We start from the raw sequence: 26,658 nt of genomic DNA, 5'->3' as shown, positions 1-26,658 counted from the left end.
CAGATTCCCTTTAAGTATTTCACCTTTCACCCTAAACATATGACCTCTAGTTCTAGTCTCATCCAACCTGAGGGGAAAAAGTCTGCATGCATTCACCCTATCTATACCCCTTATAATTTTGTTTACCTCTATAAGATCTCCCGTCATTCTCCTGCGCTCCAGGGAATAAAGTCCTAACCTATTCAACTCTTCCCTATAACTCAGGTCCTTAAGTCCCAGCAACATCTGTGTAAATTTTCTCTGGACTCTTTCAAGCTTATTGATATCTTTCCTGTAGGTAGGTGACCAGAACTGCACACAATACTCTTAAGTTTGGCTTCACCAACGTCTTATACAACTTCAACATAATATCCCAACTCCTGTACTCAATGCCCTGATTTATGAACGCCAATGTGCCAAAAGCTCTCTTTATGACCCCATCTACCTGTGATGCCACTTTCAAAGAATTATGGATCTGTATTCCCATGTCCCTTTGGTCTACCGCACAACTCAGTGCCCTACCATTAACTGTGCAAGTCTTACCTGGTTTGTCTCCCAAAGTGCATCACCTCACACTTGTCTGCATTAAATTCCATCTACCATTTTTCAGCCCATTTTCACTGCTGGTCCAGATCACTTTGCAAGCTTTGATAGCCTTCCTCATTGTCCACTACACCCCCGATCTTAGTGTCATCTGCAAATTTGCTGATCCAGTTTACCACATTATCGTCTAAATCATTAATATAGATGATGAACAACAATGGACCCAGCACCGATCCCTGCGGCACACCACTAGTCACAGGTCTCTAATCAGAGGGACAACCATCTACTACTACTCTCTGGCTTCTCCCACAAAGCCAATGTTGAATCCAATTGACTACTTCATCCTGAAAGCCAAGCAACTTAACCTTCTGGACCAGCCTCCCATGCGGGACTTCGTCAAAGGCCTTGCTAAAGTCCATGTAGATAATATCCACCGCCTTCTCTTGATCAACCTTCCTGGTAACCTCCTTGAAAAACTCTATAAGATTGGTTAGACATGACCTGCCACACACAAAGCCATGTTGACTATCCCTAATCAGGCCCTGTCTATCCAAATACTTATATATACTCTCCCTCAGAATACCTTCAGGGGATATTGCTGATATTGACTTTGTCAGCTACTTTTATGAGAAAATGGTTCTGGGGATAGTCTTGTAGTATGTGGGTACTGAGTAACAGTGTCTTTCCCCATACCCTGACCCCCTTCCTGAGGCTCTGCTGGTAACCCTATGAATATCTGAGGGTACTCTTAGTCAACACTATGAAGATAATTCTATTTATATAGTTGGAAAGAAGTATGCTTCAGAAAACTATGTATGACATATTGTATAGAAATCCATCTGTAGTAGGTATTTGTGTAGGTGCGGTGATGAATACGCCTCTGCTCCTAAAATTCAATTCCATGTTGAAAGAATGGTGAAAATACCATCATAGAAATGGGTAAACTATTTTTTTGAGTCATAGAGCCCAGAAATAGGCCCTTCAGCCCACCATATCCATGCCGACTGACTCTATACTAGTCCCATTTGCCTGCATTAGGTCCGTATCCTTACATTTTGCCTATTCATGTGTCTCCCTAAATGCTTTTTACATATTGTGACTGTATCTGCCTCCACCATATCCTCTAGCAGTGAGTTTCAGATATCAACCATTCTCTGTGTGAAAATTTTATACATCAGATCAGATCCCCTTTAAATCTGCTCCATCTCACCTAAACCTATGCCTGTTTTTGGCACCCCCACCAAGAGAAAAAGACTCCCACAATCTACTCTGTCTATGCTCTCATAATTATATATACCTCTTTCAGGTCACCTCTCAGCCTCCTTTGATCCAGGGAAAATAAACCCAGCCTATTCAATCTCTCCTTATAGCTGAAGTCCCCCTACCCAGGCAATATCCTGGTGAATCTCCTATGCACCTTCTCCAGCACAATCACATCCTTTCTTTAGTGTGGTGACCAGTACTGCACACAATACTCCAAGTGCAGTCTAACCAGTGTTTTGTGAAGTTGCAATATGATGTTCCAGCTTTTATATTCTATTCCTTGGTCGATGGCATGCCATACACTTTCTCCACCACCTATCTACCTGTGCTCCCACTTTCAGGGAACTCTGGACCTTTATCCTAAGGTCTCTGTTTATCAACATTCCTTAGGGCCTGCCCACTTACTGTATATCCAGGTTGTTAACATGCATCACTAATGATAAAGATTTACAGAGAATGTAGGCATAATACGTGAAGATTCAGTACTATTCAGGCAAAGAAATGCATTTTACTAACATGCTTAACCAAGCCTATCTCAACGACACAAGACGTGCTGAGGATTCAATCAAGATTACAAAGCAAATTCTAATTTCTTGGCCACTGATTCAGGACTTTATGAGGCTGTCTGGCAAGCTGAGAAAATGTAGAACCTGCAGTGAGTGATTCAGACAAGACAGAAAGAGAACAATTCAAATCTCTCAGAACAAACTGTTACATGAAAAATGAACCAGGGACTCGAGGTGATCTGATCTTCAGAGATGAAAGGGGAAGTGTATTCTTAATAACGGAGACACTGCTGAACCAGATGTGCAGAGAAGTGTAGAAAGACAACTGGAGATAGCCTAAAAAGGACTAGCAGACACAGCAGAAGAAAGTGGTGACTTGACACACACAATACACCAGATCATATAAAGTCAAGATGGAGGACTTCCCATGTCAGAGGAACAGCTACAAAGTCAAAAAGACCACCAAAGAAGCTTGCCTCAGAAAGAGATATGGAAATTCTAGAGGCTGCTCACTAACCTTGCAGAGAGATCATCACAGCTTGACAACAGTGCCTTGATCAGCCCTGAAAGGACAGTCCATTAACCCAAGTATCTGAAATACTTTGTGAAAAATAAATTACAGAGAGAAATGGACAGTTATTTTGGATATTTGTTCTTTTTTAATTATAGAGAAGTAACACAGGCATCATATGTCACAGTGGTTGGTACTATTTTAAGAATTGCATCATTCTTATAATGGGGAATCTGTCAGTGGGTTGGAATGTCTCCATGCAGAAACCAAAGTAAAAACATTGTGGACTTTTTTTTTAATAAAGTATCCTTATTAGTTTGTATTACTGACATTTCTTCCACTAACTTAGAGAAAGAGGTAGAGAGACAGTTGTAAGTTCAAGGGTTTCACATTTTTCACAAGGTCATTTTCTGAAAATTATGCTTAACCAGCAAGTCAGATTAAACATGGAGGGGGGGAGGGAGAATCTAATCAACTGCAGCACCGCACCAGTTTATAAACATTGAAGCACATACTACCTTGTTTTAACATCTTATATAATTATGTTATTTAATTTTTGCAAACCCAGCAAGAAAGTAGTATGTCTGCCATCAACTAGAATTGTATAATGTTCTTGTTCACAAATTTCAAATTACCAGACTTTGGAGTATGCTTTAGGGGTCAAGAAGCTTACTTCCTGCCCATTTCTGCTCCAGTCAGTGAGCTGTAATGAAGTGATTTGAATTCCTGAGAGGTTTGCATCATTCTGCTCACCAGAAACTAAAGTTTCAAACTAGTCTTAGGATATTTGAAAGAGGGCTGTAGGAAAAAAAATTCTAGACACTGGCATCCTCAATTTCTCATGCTGGAATACTGGAGTTTACACTGAAAGTAAACACAGCTCTTCATTTAGCAACAAATAAACATATTAGCCAATCAGAAAAAAAATACGGAAAATGGGTATGGGCTTTTTTACTTCTAGGCACATCTTCAGTTTCCTTCTCTTTGAGCCTTCAGTTGGCTGGGAGGTGAAGGTGGAAGTGAGGGAATGGAAGTAAAAAACAAAAAACGAAGGGGGCAGGGGGAGTTGCAGAACAGAAGGAACAGGAGTGAAGAAAAAGAATGGGGATTGAAAGGGAGAAGTCATGGGTTGAAAGGGAGGAGATGGGGGCTGAAGGCAGGGTTATGAGGGAGGCCGAAGGAGGGGAGGGTGCAGGGGAGGCTGAACGTGGGTTACAGGGAAGGCTGAAGGTGAGGGTGTTGGGAGGCTAGAGGTGGGTGGAGGTGGGGTGAAGGCAGGTGGGGGTAGGAGTGAGGATGAAGATGGGAGGGCGGTGAAGGAAGAAGGTATGGGGGATGAAGGTGGAGTGTGTGGGGATGAAGACGAGGAAGATGAAAGGGGAGGGTGTGGGATGAAGACAAGAGGGGTGAAGGCAGAGCGTGTGGGGGTGAAGGTGGGAGGGAATTAAAGGTAGAGGATGTGGAGGGGAATGAAGGTGGAGGAGGTGGGGTTGAAGATGGGAGACGAATGGAGAGGAGTGGGTGAAGGTGGGGGTTAAGACAGGAGGGCTATAAAGGCAGTAGGTGTGGGGCTGAAAGAAGGGGTATGAAGGCAGAGGGGTTGGGGATGAGGACAGAGGAGGTGGGGTTGAACATGGCAGGGGAATAGAGGGGATGGGATGGTGTGGGGGTAAGGTGGGAGGGTTATAAAGGCAGAAGGTGCGGGGGTGCAGATGGGAGGGGATGAAGGCAGAGGGCATGGGGTGAAGATGGGGTGGAGGATCAAAGCGGAGGGGTGGGGTTAAAGGCAGGAGGGGAATGTAGGGGTGAGGGTGAAGCTGGGAGAGGTATAAAGGCAGAAGGTATGTGGGTGAAGACAGAAGGATGAAGCAGAGCATGTGGAGGGGTGAAGGAGTTGTTGGGGTGAAGATGGAGATCATTGAAGGCAGAGGGGTGAATGCGAAGGAGATGGGGTTGAAAAGAGAGGAGGGATGTTGGAGGTGGAAGGCAGAGGGGTGGAGGGGTAGAAGGTGGAGGTGGAGGGGTAAAGTACAGAAGGGGTGGGTGGTGAAGGGGAGGGGATGGGGTGTGAAGGTGGAGGGGGTTGGGGCCATAACATCCATGCTTGAGGTGAGGTGTTGAAGGGTTGAATGAGGAAAATGGAAGGGTGAGGGGTTTAAGGTGGGAGGCAAAGTGCATGAGAGTAGAGGAGAAAGCAGAGCAGGCTGAAGAGGTTGGAGGGAGATGAAGGGATGAAGTGAGGGGTTAAAGGGGGTAGAGGTGCAAGAGGGTGAAGGGGAGGTGAGGAGAGGTAACGTATTGAAAATGAAGGTGGGGGAGATGAGGGAGGTGAAGGTTGAATCCAGGATGAAGGCAGAGGGGTGAAGGGGATGAGGGAGATGATGGGACGAAGGGGAGTAAGTGAGATGGTGAGGGGGGGAAAAGGGAGTCAAGTGCAGAAAGGGTGAAGGGGAGGGGTGAAAGGGAGGTGAGAAGGGGTGGAGAAGTAAGGCATTGAAGTGGAAGGAATGAGGTTAGGGTTGGGAGATGAAGGGTTGGGTGAGGGAGGCAGAGGAGATTGAAGGAGAAGGTGAACCGGTTGAAGGGGAGAGGTGAGAGGTTGAAACCTAGGGGGTAGGTAGGGGGTAAGGGATGGTGGTGAATGCGGATTGAAGTTAGGGGATGAGGGTGTATATAGGTTGAAGGGTACGGATGGGGATGAGAATGGGTGTGGGCTGAAGATTGGGAATGGGACTGAGAAGTGGGATTTGAAGGTGAGTAAGGGTGAAGGGGGATGGGGAGAGGGGCTGAGTGTGGGAGATAGGGTTAAGAGGAGTTGAGAGGAGCTAAGGACGAGTAGATGGGGGTCTAAAGTGGGAGGTGTGGGAGGGGTTGGAAGTAAGAGGAAGGGTTGGGAGGATGGGGCTGAGGAGCTATGAATGGAAGGGTGGAGTCAGGAAGGATGACAGGGAGGCAGTAGTGGCTTTGGAGATGGGGCTAGGGGTGAGGAAAGAGGTGGTGGGAGTGTGAGGAGGGAGGTCTGATTCTGTGGTATGCATTTGAGGGGAGTTAAGGGTGTGAGGAAAGTGAGCGTGTGGAATGAGAAGACGGAAGGAGGCCAAGAGGGATAAGGAACAGGATGAAGAGGAAGGGAGTGACTGTGGGAGAGCAAGAGTGGAGAGGACAGTGGAGTTATGGAAGGTGAGAGGGAATTAGGTGGGGGGGGTTAATGGGAGGGAGGATAGTTTTGGAAAGGAGTGGCAGAGGGGTTGGGGAGGGGCGAGGGATGAGGAAGGGAAGGGGTAGAGGATGCGAGGGAGGGTCTGAATAGGAGGGAGGAGAGATTTAGGAGGAGGTTAGCAGAGGGAGGCTCGTGAGAATGGTGGAGGAGAGGGGAAGCAGAGAGAGAGATGGGACAAGGATGGTGGGAGGTGGAAGGAGAAGAAAGGGAGTGCAAGGGGAAGAGGAGCAGAGAAGAAAAGAGGGAGGAAGGGAGAAAGTTGTGAAAAGGGAGAGAAGGGGAGGGGAGAGGAAGACAGAGAGAAGAGAAATTAGAAGAAGGCAGAGGGAAAAGGGAGGGGTTGGATGTAGATGATATGGGAGGAAGAAGTGCAGGAGTGGGTATTGAATATTGCTTATAGATGCATATGACAATGATGAATGCGATAAAATAAAGGCATGTCCCTTTAACAACTACATGGATTCTTTTTTGACTGAGCCAATTATATATTTTTTGGACTGAGCTGAAAACCATTTGGAATTCTGCCAGGAGCCTGAGGGAACAATCATTTTTGGCAGCCTGGGATTCTGTAACTCCACACTAGGTTCAATACCCCTCCCCCTTCCTGCATTACTCAGCCTGCTGCTCAAGACTGGGATTGTTAACCACCATCGAAGAATATCGCTTCTCATAACAGCAAAAAGGTTCTATAGACCAACCTCAGTACAACCTGAAATGTCCAGATAAACAAGCCTGTGGCAGCCCTTCCCTGTGGCAAGGTAATTCAAACCTTTATTTGTGAACTTCTTTGAATATGCCAGGCTCAGGTACTGTAGATTCAGACCAAACCTTGAAAGAAAAGAAAAAAGGTAGAGGACTTTCAGTTGTAGCACCATCAAGATACTGAACAGGAAAGCTAATCTGGATCTCTACCATGCAAAGTTTTCTTGCTAGAAGTTTATGAGCTGCAGTTTTTGGCAGCATTAAATCAGAAACAAGACAGTGAAACATGCAGTTAAGTTTCCACTGAAGGTCTTTTGAGTTAGCTACTTAAGCTTACAATAAACAACCGTATTGCAGGTTTACAGATTTGTGATTTTTTTTCTGTTTTATTGATTAGTTGTGGAATGGTAGAGCAAATTAAAGGCAAGAAAAAAATGAAAACATGCAAAAGAATTGTAAACTTTTCACCTATAAGGCAACAAAACTTGACTTTAAAGTTGGTTTTGGAGACACGTTTTCAGTTTTGTTACAAATGCACTATCCTAGTCCTGCATTTATGTTTAACAGAAGTCCAGAGCGTTTGCATCTGGAATGGAGCAGGTCTGGTAACTATTAAGCCCAATGCCAATGTTATTTATAGAATATTTCTTTACCTTTCCCTTCCATGCAGAGTCTAACTTTAAATAACGAAAGTTCCCTACACATTTTTTAGTAAAAATTAAATTAGGTTTTTTTAAATTATTTTTTTCAGAAATGATGCAACCATTTTATAAAACAAAGTCTTGTTAATATGATATAAATTGAATAAATCTCACTAAATGCATATTCTCAAGTCTGAAATGAAAGCGAGTTTTGTAATTCTACAGCAAAAGCACTGTTTAAAACTAAAAAGGCAATTCTCAATTGTTATTTGCATTTTGACATCGTCCCTGTATCAAATCATAATAATCCCAGGATGATATTTTTGTTAAATTTTTGCCAGTATGAAGAAAGCACTGCAAATCCCTTACTCATCATATAAATGTACCTATTAACAAATCAATTTAATACTTCATTGATACCAGCTAATAGTTATATTTAAATAGAACAGAAGGAAGAAAATAGGACTATGATGAAGTGTGAATTAAAGAAGTGGTGCTATCAGTCTAAGATAAGATGGATATGGTTGTAAACTACTGCCAGAGTAACTGAAAGAATTGCAGTTGTACAACTTACTTTGATAATGACCTTAGTGTAGCATCACTAATGGTAGTGTAAGCCATGTTCAGGTACACAAGTGATGTGCACATTTCTATCACAGTAGACACATATTCATCCTGAATATGGGAAAAATTAATTAATTTAAAATGTTAAAAAAAACTCCAAAGTAAGCGTGCATGCTATTTCTATTGCTGGTTTGAATACTTTTGAAAATTCATTTAACTTGTGTGTATATTGGTAGCAACCTCTGCACATAGCTCCCATTTCTCATTGCCCTCAAGAAGGTGACGACTTGGTGCAGTCTGTGTGATAAAGGCATTCTCATCTTCTTATTGGGTAGGAAGCCTCTGTTTATAAACCCAATGACAATGATAGAACAGTGGTAAATTTCCAGGGCAGAATGATATGTTATTTGGGAAAAAAAATGGAAGGTTCTGGTGTTCCCACGCATCTGTGTCCTTGTCCTAGATGTTAGAGGTTGCGGTTTGGAAGGTACTATGAACGAAACTTTGGTCAGGTGCCGCAAGGCATTTTGTAAATGCTGCTGCAGCTATGGTGTGCTGATGGTTGAGGGACTAAATGCATAGTTTGATCACTGGGTGCCAATCAAGGGGGTTCGTCATACACTATTTGAATATTTTAGGAAATGGACCTCATCCAACAAGTGAAGATGATTCCTTTATACCCTTTTCTTGTGTATTAAAGATAGTAAGGAAGCTTATTCCATACCTCAAATTTTTGGCTAGTGATTTGTGAATTCTGTGAGGGTTAATTTCCATTACCCAAAGAGCCGTAACATGGGGGTTGCCTTCTCTAACTATCTGCCACAAGCCCTATCTGGCAGTTTTTAATCTTCAAATTTGGGCTGGTTCAGTCAATAGTTGTGTTATTTGAGCCACCATTCTTCCCTGATGGGCACTGAAGTCACCCCACCCAGAAAGTATTTCTGTGCCCCTTGTTACTCTATTGCTTCTTCCTTTTGATGTTTACCACAGAGGATGCTTGACTTTATGGCATGAGGTTCACGGAGTCCACAGTCAACACTGAGTACTCTTGGGGCCATGTCGTCGTGATTCTACCTGTGTGTTGCTATTTGTGGTGGGTCAGGCATACAGGTGTGATAAGGTATCATCATTGATGTTTACTTAAAGATATGATTCTGTGAGTATGGCAACATCATCCAAATATTTTACTAGTCTGTGAGAAGCTCCCCTACATCTGCAACTTCCAGCACTATAAAGGACAAAGGACAGCATGCAGATTCCCCTCCATGGCATGCTCTGTTCTGACTTGGATATATACTGCTGGCCCTTCATCTTCGCTGGGTCTAAATCTTGGAATTCCCTACCCACTATAGGAGGACCTTCACCAGAAAGACTGCAACAGTTCAAGCAGGTGGCTCAACACCACCTGTGCAAGGGATATTAGGGATAAGCAATAAATAGTTGGTTGTTGGTGACACCAGCTCCTGGAAGTGAAAAAAAAACTATTTGACATTTTAGCATAGACACATGGATTATGTTATAAAATGCTGGTGACACTTGCAGACTGCCCCCTGAAGATTCTACGCAAAAAGTGCATTTCACTGTGTGTTTCGATGTACATGTGACTAATAAAGATATCTTTAAAAAAAATCTTAGTTGAAAAGAATGATTTCTCTATTATGGATAGGAAATTGCAAACACTATTTCCAGGGTGTCACAGGTGTTTTATGGTGTTTAAAAATGTTTCCAAGACTTTCCATGAATGACGGAAAGTGATGATCTTATAAACATAAATTATTGTAACAGTATGGATTCTCTTTTAAGATAATACACAAGTAAAATCCATTTTTAAAGCCTTCATCCCAGTCTGGCTAAAAGTGATGTCCAATTGAAAAACACAATTGTGTGATTGCCTTTATAAACATCAGAACAAATGTGTTCTGTAACAAACTGATGCTGTCTGTGTGCAATTTGCACATTATCTCTGTGACTGTGTTTCCTCAGTCTTCTGATTTTCTCTCACATCCCAAAGATATACGAGTTGGTAGGTTAATTGGCCACTGTAAATTGCTCCTAATGTAGGTGGGTGATAGAGTCTGTGAGAATTTGATGGGAATTAGGAGAGAATATGCTAATGGTAAAAATTTGTAGGTAAATGAAATTGTTCTCTGAGTTGGCATAGATTTGATGGACCAAAATGGATTCCTTCTATGTCAAAAGTATATGGAATATGGAATATTTCTGATCACTGTAATTATTAACATTATTTATTTCCTCCAATGAGTTATAAAATTGAGAAACTTTAGGACTGCCATCTTTAAGGAAATTAAAGTTTTATTGTGATTGTTTTAACAATAGAGTTTGTAGATAAAGAAACTGAATAAAGGTGAGAATCAATATAGTTTAGAAGAAATGGTAGGTAATCTGAGATATGGAGGAAACAATAGTAAGCAAGAGAAAAGGAGAAGGGAGACTTGGCAGGAGCTGTCTTCTGTTCGCTAATTAAACTCCAGAGAAGCCATGCAATCAGTCATCAGAAGTCCAGGCTCCAGACAGTCCAAAGTGGCACATGGTAAGGGGGAGGAAGAGTGGAAAATGCAGTCCCAATGCTTTCAGACTGCTGTCCATCATGCATTGTAGGTGTAATAGACTAGGGCTGACCTTGAAGTACTCTGCAAGATCAGTTTATTGTAATAAATATTTGCTCCTGGCACCAATATATAAAGCATTGAAAGAGTAATAGGGTCAAGAAGTATACTATTAGATGTAACAGCTCTTAAAGAGTCGTTGGTTCATTTAAAAACTATTCTGTGATTCAGGCAGTAAACAGCTAGATGCAGAGTTTATTAGCACCCTGGGAAAACATAGAATTGGTTGACCCCCTTATCCCCCCCCCCCCCCCCCCGGCCCCCCCTCCCATCCCACACACAGACACAGAAGCACTATTGTGGCCAGGGCCACAATAAACCCCAGTGTACAACATAAGATCATAAGACCAGTGCCGGCTCAACGGGCCAAACTGACTGCTGTAACGGGGGCATTGTTTGAAATCTTATTAAATAAGTAAAAGAGTATAAAGAAAACATAAATTGAAAATCCCAGTTAGTCATTCCTGAAATGTGACTTTTTTTTTTAAGTTTTGCAGTCTTTAAATTGCATGCTTTTAAATTTAGAGATAAACTCTAAAGGCAGTATTCCAGAAGAACATAAAAGCTAAGCCTTATTTTGAAGCAAGCCGTTCATACCGTCCCCCTTCCTCTCAGAGAACAAAGACTTCTAACCTCCTAAATCAGGGTAGCATTTCCACCATATCCTCCCTTAATAAACACTGTATTTTGCAGCTTTATCCTGGAATCCCCCAAGTTCACATACGTATGCATATCTCTTATAAGTATAAAATCTGGAAGGGAGGCCAAAGCAGGGATGGTAACTCAAAAAGTCTTACAGACCATTATGTTTGATCAGCACTTTAAAAGAATCCTTTGAAATTATAGTAAGGTTAACAAGGGACCTATACCTAGCAATGCTGTACCCCATTGTCATATGATGACAGATCTATACCCAGTAGTATTGTACCCCTGTGTCAGACAGCAACAGCCCTATGGTACTGCACCACATTGTTGTACAGCTGGGAATGTAGCTGAACATGGATCTGGACCAGGAACTGGAATCTGGCCCAGAGTTTGAACTGGGCCTAAGATGGTCCCTGTGTCTTTGGAGCCAGGTTGTACATCCACTCTGATCTACAGAGCCAGGCCTCTGCCCACACTTGCACAACTTTGGAGATTTTACAGGGAAGATTTATTAAAGATGAGAGGATATAATAACTGGGAAAAACTGATAAAGGTTTTCTCTGGAAAAAAGACCCAAAGTATTTTTTTTAGAGTTATTAAGGAAATCAATGTCAATGTAGAGCATTTGCTTACGCTTTTGACTGTCCAGAACAAGAAGACATAAATGCATTACATGCATGAACAGATAAAGTAACTTCAAAGGAAATTCCTTGTACAAACTATAAGAATGTGTAATTCTCTCCCATTTGGAGTGGTTGAAGTAGTCTGCAATTTTGTATTTAAGCAGTGGCAAGAGCAAGGGTTTGGTGGGAGAGGGGTGTCTGCAATAGCAAGCAAGAGCATGTCTATTCACCTACCAAAATCACCCAATAGCATTTTAAAAAATGAAGTCACTGATGGATGTACAACCATTTGCCCCATAGCATAATGGACATATTAAAATTTTTCTTCAAAATCTGAAAGATTTGAAATTCTGTGAATGTGCCTATATGTAAATGGCAGTTTAGCATTCTTCAGTAAATAGAATACATGAGTGTAACAGAAAAGTGGTTGCATCCACATTTTGGATTTGTTGGAAGGAAATACATTGATGAATCAGGTGAAGGTTGTTACTAGGTAATTGTTCTGAGGAAGTCCTGCAGCAATGTCCTGGCACTGAGTTGATTAGCCTTGAACGAAGTCCTTCTCAACATGTGAAGTATGAACAGCCAATTAACAGCAATGTCAAAAATGTCTTCCATCATTGCTGGGGTAGCAATGGGCTGAACTGGATTTGTCTTACCTTTGTGCACAGGAAATACCTGAGAATTTTTTTAACATTGTCAGGTGGATGCTACTGTTGTAATCACACTGGAACAGCTTGGTTGGAGGCACAGCCAGTTCTGCAAAAAAAAGTCTTCTGTGCTACTGCCAGGATGTTGTCTGGTCCCATAGCCTTTGTTATAGCCACTGCTTTCAGTTTTTGAACATACTTTGGGTAAGCTCTTTGTCCTTCTGAGCTGGTTAACTTGGTTTTGTGGAAAACTCAGTGCAGCTTCCTTGCTTGGCATCCAAATTAAAATCAAATCAGGTTATCACTGATGTGGTGGGAAATACGTCATTTTGTCTGCATCTGGCAATTGCTTCAACCATATCATTAGCAGCAGTAAAATCCAAAGTCAATGCCAATGGGGCAGGAACTGGAGCTCCTCCATTTTAACTACTTGATCACAGTATTCTGACCAAGCAAGCAAATGGAGGAGGTGTGGTTAAAATTTCCTCCATATTTAAGTTCTGGCAAGTTGGGCTAGATACTGGAGATTGTGCAGCTGTACCCCACATTAGATCATTAAATTACATTTGAGCAAGAAGTTTTGAAACTTACAGTTACGTTTTCACATTCAGATAAATTTAGGTCTTGCAAATTTCGGCAGCCACCTGAAATAGAAACAGTTAATAAAGAATTATTCAAAATATTGAGTTTTATATATTGTGGAAAAATTATTTACATTTATATTTTATATATATATTGTCAGATCTGGGTAGCAAAGTGGAGTAGCTAGTAGAATTGTGGTCTCTCACAGCTCCAGCAGCCTGGGTTCCATACTGACCTCTGGTGCTGTCTGTGTGGAGTTTGCATATTCTTCTTGTGACCACTTGGGTTTCCTCCCACATTTCAAAGACAGGCAGGTTCATAGGTTAATAGGCCAGTGCAAATCGTTGGTAATATGTAGTTGAGTGATAGAATCTAGGGGAGTTAACGTGGGGAGAATAAAAAAATGGGATTGGTGTAAAGGAGTCTTTAATGCTCGGCATTAAGTCGGTCTGTTTTCATGCTATGTGCCTGTATGGCTCTATCTCTTTTCATATAACAGCAGATCTCTCTTAGTATTACACATGGCAAGTCAGAGGGTAGAACTGATTACACTAGGGCCTACGAGGATCTATAATTGATGAATGAACAAGATTTGAATATTGTGGGAATTCTACTGTTTGGACTTAGTTGAATCTAGGATTTGCTTTCATTTAATATAGTTGTTGTGGACAAAAGTATCAAGTTCAAGTGAGATTAATTAAAGTGAGATTGAGACCTATGGTTAAAACTTTAATGAGGGTTCTAAAGGAAGCAAAAGAAAACTTACTGCAAAAGCAAGAAAGCAGAAATATTTTTGAGAGACCATTCAGATTGCTAGGCTTCTGAGCCTTTAATATTGCCCTGGATTTCTAGGATTAGGAATGGATCTGCAAAAGACTGGGTTCAATTAAATAGTTAAATAAGGCAGAAGGAATGCAACAGGCCTTTGCTTCACTTATAAAGCTCCTGCATGATGGAAAAAATTCCAACAAAACTGGTAAGGTGGCTTTCCACATAAATACCTGAACTTCCACCTACTAATCTATCTTTATTTGATGTCTGGGATTTTGGAGTCTGAAGCAAAGCAGCAGTGCTCACCATTAAACTCAAAGAAAGGTACTAAAAAGATTGAATGATCTCCATTGTTTGGATTCACCAATACTAATACTGATTGCTATCAACAGTCATTTCTATGAAATCTTGAGGATATAGCAAGAATGATGTAATCAAGCAAACAAAAAATCTAATTTTAACTAGTTTTATAACTATTTTACTGAGCATGAAATGAAGTTGGAAACATACACATGTAACAAATCAAGGTCACTATTCTTCTGGTACACATCCAAGTTCTCTCAGATAGCAAATTCCAGAACCTACCATTCTCCAGGTGAAAATTATTTCATTCTCTCCCCTCTAATCCAATTGCCTTAACCGTATGCTCCCTGGTTTTTGACCCTCTGCCAAAGGAAAAAGATCATTTCTATTTACTCCATTTAGGCACCTCATAATTTTATACACATTAATTATGTCCCGTCAGTCTCCTCTCTTCCAAAAATATCAAAAACAGGTTTATTATCACTGACATATGCTGTGAAACTTGTTATTTTGCGGCATCGGTTGAGTGCAAGACATAAAAATTACTATAAGTTACAAAAATAAATAAATAGTGCAAAAGAGGAATAATGAGGCAGCGTTCATAGGTTCATGGACTGTTCAGAAACCTGATGGTGGAGGGAAAAAAACTGTTCCTGAAATGTTAGAGTGGGTCTTCAGGCTCCTGTATCTTCTCCCTGATGGTAGGAACGTGAAGATGGCATGTCCTGGATGGTGAGTGTCCTTAATGATGGATGCCGCCTTCTTGAGGCACTGCCTCTTGAAAATGTCCTCGATGGTGGGGAGGATAGTACCCGTGATGGAGCTGGCTGAGTCTACAACCTTCTGCAGTATCTTTCGATCCTACGCATTGGAGCCTCCATACTAGGCATTGACGCAATCATTCAGAATGCTCTCCACTGTACATCTGTAGAAATTTGCAAGAGTCTCTAGTGACATACCAAATCTCCTCAAACTCCTAATGAAGTAGAGCCGCTGGCATGCCTTCTTTGTGATTGCATCAATGTGTTGGGCCCAAGATAGACCCTCTGAGATGTTGACTGCCAGGAACTTGAAGCTGCTCACCCTTTCCACCGCAGACCTCTCAATGAGGACTGGTGTGCATTCTCCTGACTTTCCCCTTCTAAAGTCCACAATCAATTCCTTGGTCTTGCTGATGTTGAGTGTGAGGTTGTTGTTGCAACACCACTCAACCAGCCGATCTATCTCGCTCCTGTACGCCTCCTCGTTGCCCTCTGAGATTCTACCAACAACAGTGGTCTCATCGGCGAATTTATAGATGGTGTTTGAGCTGTGCCTAGCCACACAGTCATGAGTGTAGAGAGAGTAGAGCAATGGGCTAAGCATGCATCCTTGAGGTGCGCCTGTGTTGATTGTCAGTGAGGAGGAGATGTTATTACCAATCTGCACTGACTGTGGTCTCCTAATGAGGAAGTTGATGTTCCAGTTGTAGAGGGAGGTACAGAGGCCCAGGTTTTGAAGCTTGTTATTAGTACTAAGGGGATGATGGTGTTGAATGCTGAGCTGTATTCGATAAACAGCAGCCTGATATATGTGATGTATGACTAATCTTAGCTTATCCGATTTTCTTTAAAGCTGCAATTTTCCAATCCTGGCAAAATTTTTGTACATCTCCAGTGCATCTTCTGCGTATACAGGTCCTCCCCAGTTTATGAATGCCCAACTATTACACAACCTGTACATACAAACAAGCACTTGAGAGTACAGTGAGATGAATTCGCTGGCCACTGCAGGGCTGCAAGCATCCTCCGCTCTGTGGGAACTTGGTTTGCAGCCGCATTTCTGACTTGCAAACTATTCAAGTTATGAACAGTTCTCAGGAATGGAACCCTGCCGTAACCTGGGGAGGACCTGTAATGTGGTGACAGAACTCTATACAGTACTCAAGCATATCTAACTGGTGTTGTACAGTTTTACATAACTTCCCTGTGCTAATTCTATGTCTCAGCTAATAAAGAAAATCTTTTTAACTACCTTATTGAGCTGTTCTGCTACATTCCATCACCCTGTCACAATTTCTTTCCCCCAAAAAGTAGAATATTAATTTGTATTGCATTACTATCAGATAACATTAAGAAAGTAAACTGTGTGGATGCAGCAGCTATAACAATATGAGAGCTACAAGTGTGATCCATGATGGCAAATAAATTAAGAACCATCGACTTGCTGCATGGCTGTTGTGGGAAATGGAAATCTCACAGTAACTTTGTTGGATATCTCTTTTCTGATGCTAATTCTGAATGTATTTTTGAAACAAATGGTGGAAAGAGCTTGGCATTGTAATTAACTCTGTAAGGCCCAGTGGATGCACTCTCCAAAGTTAATTTGTTTCTCCACACCACTGAAGGTTTTGTCATTTATTACACATTCCCTTGCCTTGCTGCATATACCCAAATAGATTTGTTGTATGGGATAGAAGTCAGAACGAGGTGGGGGATGTTACGTAGGTGAGAAATGGGGAATGGGGGAAATCAGTGAGTTGGGGCTTGCAAGTGAAGTGGAGGGAGCGGGCAGATAAATTGGAATCTGATGATCAATGGGTAGTGTAGTGTGAAGAGCCAGGAGCCTGCAACCCACAGTCAGGGGCAAGTTCCAGATATTGGGGTGGTTCCAGTAATCATGGCTGGGGGTCATGATATCAGTGAATGGTGTGGTTCAGATCTGACAAGAGTCAGGCCTTTGGTAGGGGTGAGATGAAAGGCTAGTAGGATTTAAGACAAAAAATGCTCTGTGATTGAATTTCTAAGTTGATCTGTCCACAAAGCACAATATATGGCCAATCCAGCCAAAGACCACTACACCAGTGCCCTGTGGGTAAGCCGCAAAGTGATGGAAGATGTCATTGATCAAACTACACATACTGCTCACTGATTCTTAGTTTCGATTCAATCAGGACAGTAGGCTTCAGAATTCTTTGCAGCCTTGATCAAAACATAAGCAAAAGAGCTAAATTTCAGCGAGGAAGTAAATTTGACCGTACTTGACATTGAGAATTCATTTAACTAACTGTGGCATCAAGAACCCCAATAGAACTGAAGTCAATGGCAATTGAGGAGAAAACTCTACATTGGCTGAAGTTATATTTAGCATAAGGAAAGATGCTTGTGCTTGTGCTTCTTTGACCCAACTCTCTTATCTCTGACATTTTTGCAGGCATTCTTCATGGCAGTGAGAAATCATCCGAAGCTATTTCATTCCTTCCAGAACCCCTCAGATAATGTTTGTGCACACATGGAGTAGGAGCTGGACAACATTCAGCCATGGGCTGCTAAGTGGCAAGCAATATCCTCATTACACGAATGCCATGCAATCATCATTTCCCACAAGAGACCTCCCCATCATATTCAATGGTATTGCTGTTAACAAATTCCCACCAACAACATCCTGGAGAAGGCTTGTAGTTACCATTGACCTGGAACTTAACTGGACCAGCTACACAAATACTATAGCTAGAAGAGCAATTTGGAGGCTGGGCATTCTGCAGTATTATTCTTCACCTCTTGAGTGCTTAAAGCCTTCCCATCATCTGCAAGGCACAAGTCAGGAATGTGATTTTATTTTTTGTTTGGATATAGTTTCCATAAAACTCAGGAGACAGCAACATCCGGGATAAAGCAACCCTGTTGACAGGCACCCCATCCACCAACCTGAATATTAACTCCCTTGATTATCAGTACACTGCAGCTACAAAAAGCATTGCAGCAATGCAATATGGTTTCCTCAATTGTATTTGCCAAAATCTCTAGCTCTTCTACCAAAAAGAACATGGGCAACAGGTGGATGCATAACTGCAAGTTCCATACTGTTCCTAATAGCAATGTAGGAGAACTTTCAATATAAAAAAATTAAAGAAGACACACAGGTTAGCTGATTGGATGAGTGGCAAATGAAATTCAGGGCAGAGAAATGTGAAGTGAAACACATCAGCAGAGAAAATAAGGAGAGAAAATAGCAAGTCCATAGGGTTTGTAAGAGGGTTTACAATGTAAAGATTCTACGGGAGGGTGCAAAAAAGATTAACTAGGACGATAGACTTCATCTATAGGATTAGACCAGAAAAGCTGGGATTGTTCTCCATGAAGTAAAGAGTAGATTTGACAAAGATATACAAGAGTAGTTTAGATGGAGTAAATAGAGGGAAGATTTTCCTATTAGCATGTAGTTAAGTACCAGGACAATGGATTTAAAATTCTGGGCAAATTATATAAGGGGGATGTGAGGATAACCTTTTTATACTCTGTGGTTATGATCTGGAATTCATTGCAGGGGTGGTGGAAACAGAATCAATCATTGCCTTCGAAACAGAATTTGATAGGCAAGTGAGAGAGAATAATTTGCAGGCTATTGGGAAAGAGTGGTGAGGGAGAATGATGGGATTGCTGTACCATGAGCAGGATAGACAATGAGCCAAATGGTTTCCTGCACAGTAACAGTTCTATGATTCTACAAGGACTACAATGCTTCAATATGGTACTTCATTACCACTTTCTTGAGAAAAATCAGGGATAGGTATTAAATGCTGGCCTTGTTAGTAAAATTTACATCATAAGACAGTTCTGCACCCTTACAATGATGCCAGTCCCTTGCAAATTCCTACCAATAATTTAGATTTAAAAAAAGCAGGGCTGTGTTTATTAAAAGTTTTACTCATTTGCAATTTATAATTTTACCCTCCAGCTTCTGGAATGTAATGTATTCTTCAATTAGTATACCATTGGAAAAGAGGAAATATGGGCCTTTTTGCAATGGTCTCTTTTCCATGCCTGGACAGCACAGAAATAAGACCAATGCAGTTTTTGGTTCCAGTGCTCTAGCATTCCTGAAATTTATTTGAAATGATATTAGGTCTCTGCATATACTTATAAAGGTACTCATATGTTCCTGAAATTATGCTGCTTTGAGCAGAGATTTACTCGGAGTAAATGCAGCTTAACAAAACAGCTGTTTTTCTGTGGCTGTAATGATGGCAAAATTCTCTGTTTGTAATCATTGCAGTGTAAGACTTCCTACAACTTTGTGAGGTGAGGTAATGTACTTGGGGAAGTCAAATTCTGGTAGGACATATAGAGTAAATGGTAGGGACCTTAGGAACATTGATATAGATAGGGACCTTGAGGTGCAAGTCCATAGCTTGCTGAAGGCAGCGACACAAGTGAATAGGGTAGTGAAAAAGGCATTTGGTATTCCTGCATTCAAGAGCATGGTAGGATTTCAAGTTACAGCTGTACAAAAAATTGGTCAGACTGCATTTGGAGTTCTGGTTGCCACACTACAGGAAGGATGTGGTAGCGGTAGGGAGTGTAGAGAAAAGATTCACCAGGATGTTGCCTGGAATGGAGGGCTTATAGTTATAAGGACAGATTGGATAGGCTGGGTTTATTCTCATTGCAACATGGCTGAGGGGTGACCTTATAAAATATTGAGGGGCATAGATAGGATAGATAATCAAGTCTTTTTCCCAGCACAAGGGTGTCTAGAACTAGAGGACCTAGGTTTAAGATGAGAGGGGAGAAAGTTAGAGATTTGAGTGGTATATGTTTCACACAGAGGGTGGTGGTTACCTAGAATGAGCTGTCAGAGGATGTGGTAGAGGCAGATACAATTACAACATTTAAAAGACATTTGGATAGTTATCTAGACAGGACAGATGTGGAGGGATGTGGGCCTATTGCAGGCTAATGATAGTCATTAGTGATTCAGCTCACCTCCACCAGCTTCTCCAGCAAATCTTTGTGAAAACAATTTTAAAAAAATAAGTGAATTTACGTTATTTATGATGACTAATGGTGACATACCCAGATAAACTTATTGTACATTGCACGGATATCAAATAGCTTAGAACTGCTTTTATGTAGCACAACAATTTTGTGTGAAAAATGATGGAATTTAATGTAAAGAAATCTGACTGCTACTTCCTGCACAGTCTTGTAGAACACCAATTTGGTTCTGCGTCCTCCATGCTCATGTAGTGCTTGTGCATGGAAGCATTTAAACATGTGAGTGGTGCCAAACAGTGCTCAACACATGTTTTGATGTCACGTTTACAAATGCATTGGCATATGCATGGCATGTAAATAGTGCAAGTACTTGTGCAGAGACAGGACCTCACAAGACCAGATGAGGATTGCTTCTGTGCAACTTGAAAAGGATCAGCTTAACTAAGTCTGTGAACATGGAGTCTGACATGTGGATTCTCCTATAGGTAGGTCCCCTTAAGTTTTTTCCTACTCCCACTTCCAACCCTTCACTCATTCTAGGTCACCTTTGTGCCTCCCACCATCAGTCCCAGCCCGATCACATATACATCTCTTTCAAATCTAGGCTATAGTTGCCTGGTCTAGAAAAGGGGGTACCAATATGGCTGTTGATATATTACCACTCATTTTAAACTACAGCACAAAATAAATTTCACCCATTTTTCTCTTTGTTAAAATATAATCACTTCATATGTTATGTAATCTGTAATCTGAAGCATTTTGAACTTCAGTGCTCTTCTATATAACATCTCTTGTAACCCATGTACTTCTTCTCCTTTTACAGACTGCCTTGCATGGAATAACGTGTTTAAATCAGTCCAAAATCAAAATCACTTAAGGCTATCTTGGCTCTCAAACTTCATAGGATTCCTCTGTATTATCAAGTCATCACTTGGTTACAGGGACCATCTGGATGTCAGGATGCAAGTGGTTAGGATTATAATGTTGCTACTTCTTTGTAGAGCAGCTGAGTTCAGGAAAAGAAGAAATGGCAGCTACAGAAACAGACTGAGGAACTGTGGTGAGAATTGCCTCAGAGAGAGCTCCAATCATGTCAAAAGATTTTCTCAGTTCCTCAGAACCATATGTAGTGAAAGTCTGTATGAGAATGAGAAACTTTTGACTTGTCAAGATAAGCAACTCATTACAGTGCCTCGTAATTTGCCAGAGGATGTTATCCATTTACAGTTAGCAGGAAATAAGATCGAAAGTTTAAAGAACTTTACGTTTTCGACATTAAAAAATTTGAAGAGCCTTGACTTGCAACGGAATGCCATAACAAATATCGAAGCAGATGCTTTTGAGGGCTTGGATGAACTAGAAACGCTATTGCTACAACACAACGAATTACGATTTATCCCGGAGGACATTTTTATTCCTATCCCTAAACTAGAATACCTGCGTATCTATGGCAACCCCTGGGATTGCAACTGTGAACTAGAGCAAATGGTTAGGAAGCTACAGATACCTGGCCAACGAAATCTAGGCAGCCTGGCCAAATGTAAAACTCCAAAAGGATTAGCTGGTTATAAGCTGAAGACTATCAATGTGAGCTTACTCTGTTCTGAAGATCTGCTCCCTGCACCAATACAGACTCTTCCTGATTCCACCGAATGCAACATTTACCTTTTTCCAAAGTCAAGAATAGACTGTCAAAATAAAGGTTAGTATGATTTCCAAATTATAAATAGTTTTACTTTGAACTGTCAGCCCTTCATTTATCAGTCAGTAATAGATTTACAATGCAATGCAAGTCCTTGCTGCCTTCCATCAGTCGAACCATAATGACATATAGAGCTATTATTTACCTTAGACTTTTGGAACTGTCCCAAAACTATGTTTGCTCTTTTGTTTTATGAATTCATCCAAAAGTTATCTATCAACAGCAAGTTTATAAAGTGAATAACCACACAATAAAGCCTTGTAATTTAGTCACGTTTTTTACTTGATCAGCTCTACAATGAAATTACTATTTTTTTTGTTTCTAAATTGTTTTTCTACAGTTTAATGAAAATTATGCAAACAAATTCAAATAGCCATCTGTAAAGATTATGATGTTAAACTAAAAAGGCATATTTTCTAATTAAATTATTTAAGTCAAGATCTTTTTGCAAACTTCATACACAACATCAATCCAAATTATGTGGACAAATGAGGATTGCACTTAACTATATAGTTTTTATAGCACTGGAATTGGCACTGATTAGAAAATCTGAACTGTACTCTGCCTTCTGAAGGGCAGCTAGGTCCATGGTGAACAGAGTAAACAACTGTATATATCCTTAACTAATCTGATTAAAGAGTACTTACTGAGGCACACAGAACCTATGGAAGTTTGTACAAGGTAGGGTATTTAATTAATGCAAAATCATGCAGAGGAAATGAGAAGGAGAGGGAAAGAAAGTTGGAATTGAGAGAATTCATGGAGACAGAACACAACTTTTTTTTCATCCCGAACAATAATTACAGCTGCAGATGACAGTAAAATAGATAGTTATCAGGATTTACAGAGGGATCTTGATCAGCTGGGTAAGTGGGCCAAGGAATGGCAAATGGAGTTTAATTCGATATATGCGAGGTGTTGCATTTTTCGGAAGACAAATGAGGGTAAGACTTTTACAATGAACGGTAGGGCCCTGGGGATTGTTGTAGAATAGAGGGACCTAGGAGTACAAGTACATGGTTTCCTGAAAGAGCTGTTGCAGGTAGAGAGAGTGGTGAAGAAGGCTTTTGGAACACTGGCCTTCACCAGTCAGGACATAAGAAGTTGGGTTACAGTTGTACAAGACGTTGGTGAGGCCACATTTGGAATATTTTGGTTGAGTTTTGGTCACCCTGCTATAGGAAATATGCCATTAAGGTGGAAATAGTGCAGAGGAGATTTGCAAGGATGTTGCTAGGACTCGAGGAATTGAGTTATGGAGAGAGGTTGAGCAGCTTTGGACTTTATTCATTGCAACGTAGGAGAATGAGACATGATCTTATAGAGGTGTATAAAATCATGAGGGGCATAGATAGGGTCAATATGCAGAGTCTTTTTCCCAAGGTTGGAGAATCAAGAACTAAAGAGCATAGATTTAAGATGAGAGGGAAGAAATTTAATAAGAACCTGAGAGGCAACTTTTTCACCCAGAGGGTTGTCAATATATGGAAATGAGCTGCCAGAGGAAGTGGTTGAAGCAGATATATTATAAACATTAAAAATATACTTGGATAGGTACATGAATTGGAAAGGTTTACAGGGATATGGGCAAAACACGAGGAAGTGGGACTAGCTTAGATGCGAATCTTCGTCAGCATGGACCAGTTGGGCCAAAGGGCCTGTTTCAGTGGTGTATGACTCTATGACTCCAATAATTAAAATCTCAAAGCATTATATTCCAGATTTATTAAAATAAATTTTAGTAGGAGCAAAATTATTTTGCAAAATTGAGATTCAATCTTAAATTATAAGGCTTTATATTGTGGTTCTTCATTTAATAACATTTGTTTTTTGATGAGTTCTGAAAGAAAAAGAATATATAGATTAGCAAAGTTCCAAAAGCAAAAAACAAAATATAATTTTATTTCATTGTATGGCAGACTGCTAGAAGTCACCAAGGTTCAGCTACATTTGAAATGACAAGCTCTTCTGACATTTAGTAAGTACTCATCATATAAGCAGCACATCTTTACAGAGTTCCATGCACTTGGATGCTAAACCTTTTCACTGGTAACACTAACAACAACTTTTTTGAAGGCAAAATCCAAAATCTGTCAAAAAAAACTTCCTAGCTTTTTAACAATAAATGTTATTTTAATAGGTGTGTGATAAAAATGCATTTATTATTGCTTGTACTAGATTTTTAATAAAAAATGTCTGACTAGGAACAATATGCAAAAAGTTGAAACTGCCAGGTACACATGGTATATCTCAAGAAAAATTCACCTATACACTTAAGTAGGTTGGCTACAAATAATCTTATGTTGTGAAAATTTTTGCTTGGAAAATAAACAACTAATATCTTTGACTCTTTATTAACAAAATAAAATATTGTAGGTGGTACATTGACTCAACATGTCAGGTAGCATCCATGGAGAGAGAGAAGGAATTTACATTTTAGGTAATCTATTCCTTACCAGGAACAGCAAAAATTGGAGTTTTTAAGAATAGCAAAGGCAAGGGGAGGGTGGAGGAAAGAACAGAAGAGAAGGAATGAGGCAGGAATGACAAAATGGGTGATAGGCAAGGCAGAAGGTTATGGTAATAGAATTTAAAGAAATGACAACAGCAGAGTTATTACTGCAGTTACTGTCCTTTACTATTCCTTTTTTGCATTGTCCCTGGGAGTGGAAGAAAAGTGGATACAAATGGGAGGAACATACAGAGGGAGAAAAATAGTGGAAATATCCAGAGTTTAGGCTTAGGACAAGAGATTTACAGGTTTTTATGGATCGCAGCATAAAGATCCAATAATCTTGTTGCGGCCAAGTTCACTGAGCCGAAGTGAATTTACCCCTGGGTTTTTCCAGGCTACCGCATAGGATTTCAGAAAATCAATCAGTCTGTAATTAATTTATACATCATCCTGCTCTTTACTTTTGCATAACCAATAGAAAGTTAGTGACTGGGAATTTGTCTTCTCCCAAAATTCAAAATTAGATTGATAATTCAACTAGGTCACTAAAGGAACAAACAACTGAAACCCTTAAGCAATTATACAAGTACTATGATAAATCTGATGGGTGATGGAAGCTTTGTAGAGGTTAGCACTTAATACACAATCCTGCATGACTCGGACATCAAAGGATGTTAGTTACTCATCTTACTTGTATTGAGGACCATTTTGGAGGATTTGAGACAAACGGCAAGGTCATTTCAATGCCCAATGTTGCTCTTAATGCCAACATCAATGAAATTGGAGTCAGTTTTTAAAAGATCTGGTTCCAACAGAGGCCTCACTGACACTCAAGACTTGGATTGATGATAGATTTTAGACCTGAACAACATTTTAACATGAGCGCCCTGTTCAACATCTACTGCCAGCCTCGCCCGCAACATACTTTTCACAGATGTTTCCTTATTTTCCTTCCATTAATTTCCTCCTCACCTTTTTCTGAATCTTAAAACTTCTTGGTCTGAATCTATTCCCTGTTCTAATGAAAGGTTATTGACTTAAAATGTTAACTTTATTTCTCTCTCCACAGATACAGCCTGGCCCTCTAAGTATTTCCAGCTTTTTCAGTTTTCATTTAAGATTTTCAGCATCTGCAAGATTTTACTTTTGCAATAAGATCTATCATCTGCTACAAATAGATCTCCATCCATGGAGTTTTGACTCTGGAGGTGATCACAATCTTCCCAGGCAATGTAGCCTTATATCATTCAGGCAATGACTGTGATATATGCCACATATATTAATTTTCTTCACAAGGCAACATCAGAGGATCTTTTCTCAAGAGTGAGGAATGCATTTCCCTCTTGAGAAGCAAGCAGTGAGGAGTCAAAGCACAGTGATTTGACCAGATAGTGGGTTTCCTGAAGTTTTGGAGAATTATATGCTGGGAAATAGACTCTACCTTTTCTGGTGCATTAAAACACTGTTGTGTGCAATTCTATTGTTGATTCTGGACCTCCTCAACACATCAGAAATCGGTTAAAAACAAGTGTGCCAACAGTGCCAGAATGAAGCGCCAAAGCATGACCTGCATGATTTCTGAAAGGACTAGCTTAAATTCAATGCAACTGTCGACACTTTGCTATACAGCAATCAACAAAGGCACACTCCCCATAGCAGCCAGAAAACAACAGCACATACAATGGCTGCCATGGAGGAAAAAGAAGATGCTAGGGGTAGGGAAAAATCACCCAGATTTACAGAAAGAGACAATGAAGTCCTCATCAATGAGATATATGCCAGGAAGTTGGTCCTGTATGTTAAAGGTACAGGGGCCACTACAAGAGAAGCTAGGAAGGAATAGACTTGTCTTCTCCAGAAGTGAAATTACCTGCACATTGGAACAATGCTACAAGAAATTTCATAATCTCACAGGATATGTCAAGATGTGTTGCAGACTACTTAAAATACTGCTCTCTGACACAAACATATATCCAGAGACACAGACTCACACAAATTGTTACTCATCCCACAGCTCCAATCCCACCTTCACTCTAGCACTGATATTTGATCCCTTCAACCCCGCACAAGTTGTCATGCCTCCAAATGTGAGGTATTGAAAAGGTCATTCAGCATCCTTCATCTCCTTCATTTAGGCTAAACAGTGCAGAATAAGAGGAAGGCCAGCCAGCCAGGAAAGGTGTTCCTCATGAATGCAGCATCTCACCTCCTCCTCATGGGCAGAAGAATCACTGAGATGCAAACCATTTCATGAGCAGAGCATTGACTAAATGTCCCGGGTATGTTCATTAACAAGGTTTCATTCTGATTAATATATTCACTGTGCATAGATCAATAATACAGTATACATCATAATGACCATGTATGCTGCTGCATAGAAGTGTTTTATGCATCCCTATAATATTTTTGTAATTTCATTCTGTTTTGCCTCTGCAGGGTGTGTGAGAAGGCTCCCTGTTTTCTCCCTCACCACATCAGGACACTGAGCTGGAAGAGCTCAAGGATATGGAAAAGTAGGAGGAAAGAGTGGAGGGATGATGATGATGATGAGCACATGGCATCATTACACCTGAGATTCCACAACACCACCTCAGAGACTGACACATAGGGGATGC

General features: G+C 40.7%; 2 protein-coding genes across 3 annotated transcripts in view; one reads left to right on the top strand and one right to left on the bottom strand.

The window, feature by feature from the left end:
- The window catches only part of LOC127580562 (dynein regulatory complex subunit 6-like), a 66,917-nt gene extending 53,821 nt beyond the window's left edge, over positions 1 to 13,096 (bottom strand). The window contains exons 1-3 of the mRNA XM_052034147.1: positions 13,066 to 13,096; positions 7,940 to 8,040; positions 6,721 to 6,850 (exon numbers count right to left, since the gene is read on the bottom strand). Of these exons, the coding sequence (XP_051890107.1) occupies positions 6,721 to 6,850; positions 7,940 to 8,013 (204 nt within the window). The 5' untranslated portion in view covers positions 8,014 to 8,040; positions 13,066 to 13,096. The remainder of the gene's footprint in view (positions 1 to 6,720; positions 6,851 to 7,939; positions 8,041 to 13,065) is intronic.
- The window catches only part of lrrc17 (leucine rich repeat containing 17), a 33,026-nt gene continuing 13,009 nt past the window's right edge, over positions 6,642 to 26,658 (top strand). Inside the window, exons 1-2 of one of the 2 annotated variants that reach the window (XM_052034049.1) lie at positions 6,642 to 6,780; positions 20,710 to 21,588. In XM_052034049.1, the coding sequence (XP_051890009.1) occupies positions 20,847 to 21,588 (742 nt within the window). In that variant the 5' untranslated portion in view covers positions 6,642 to 6,780; positions 20,710 to 20,846. Of the gene's footprint in view, positions 6,781 to 8,229; positions 8,261 to 20,709; positions 21,589 to 26,658 lie in introns of those variants that run through there. The other variant, XM_052034050.1, reaches the window with a different exon arrangement.

Source organism: Pristis pectinata, chromosome 19 (assembly GCF_009764475.1).
Source record: "Pristis pectinata isolate sPriPec2 chromosome 19, sPriPec2.1.pri, whole genome shotgun sequence".
In the NCBI taxonomy this organism is placed as follows: Eukaryota; Metazoa; Chordata; class Chondrichthyes; order Rhinopristiformes; family Pristidae; genus Pristis; species Pristis pectinata.
The sequence above is the reverse complement of the archived record's forward strand: the minus strand, read 5'-3'. Positions and strand labels throughout refer to the sequence as shown.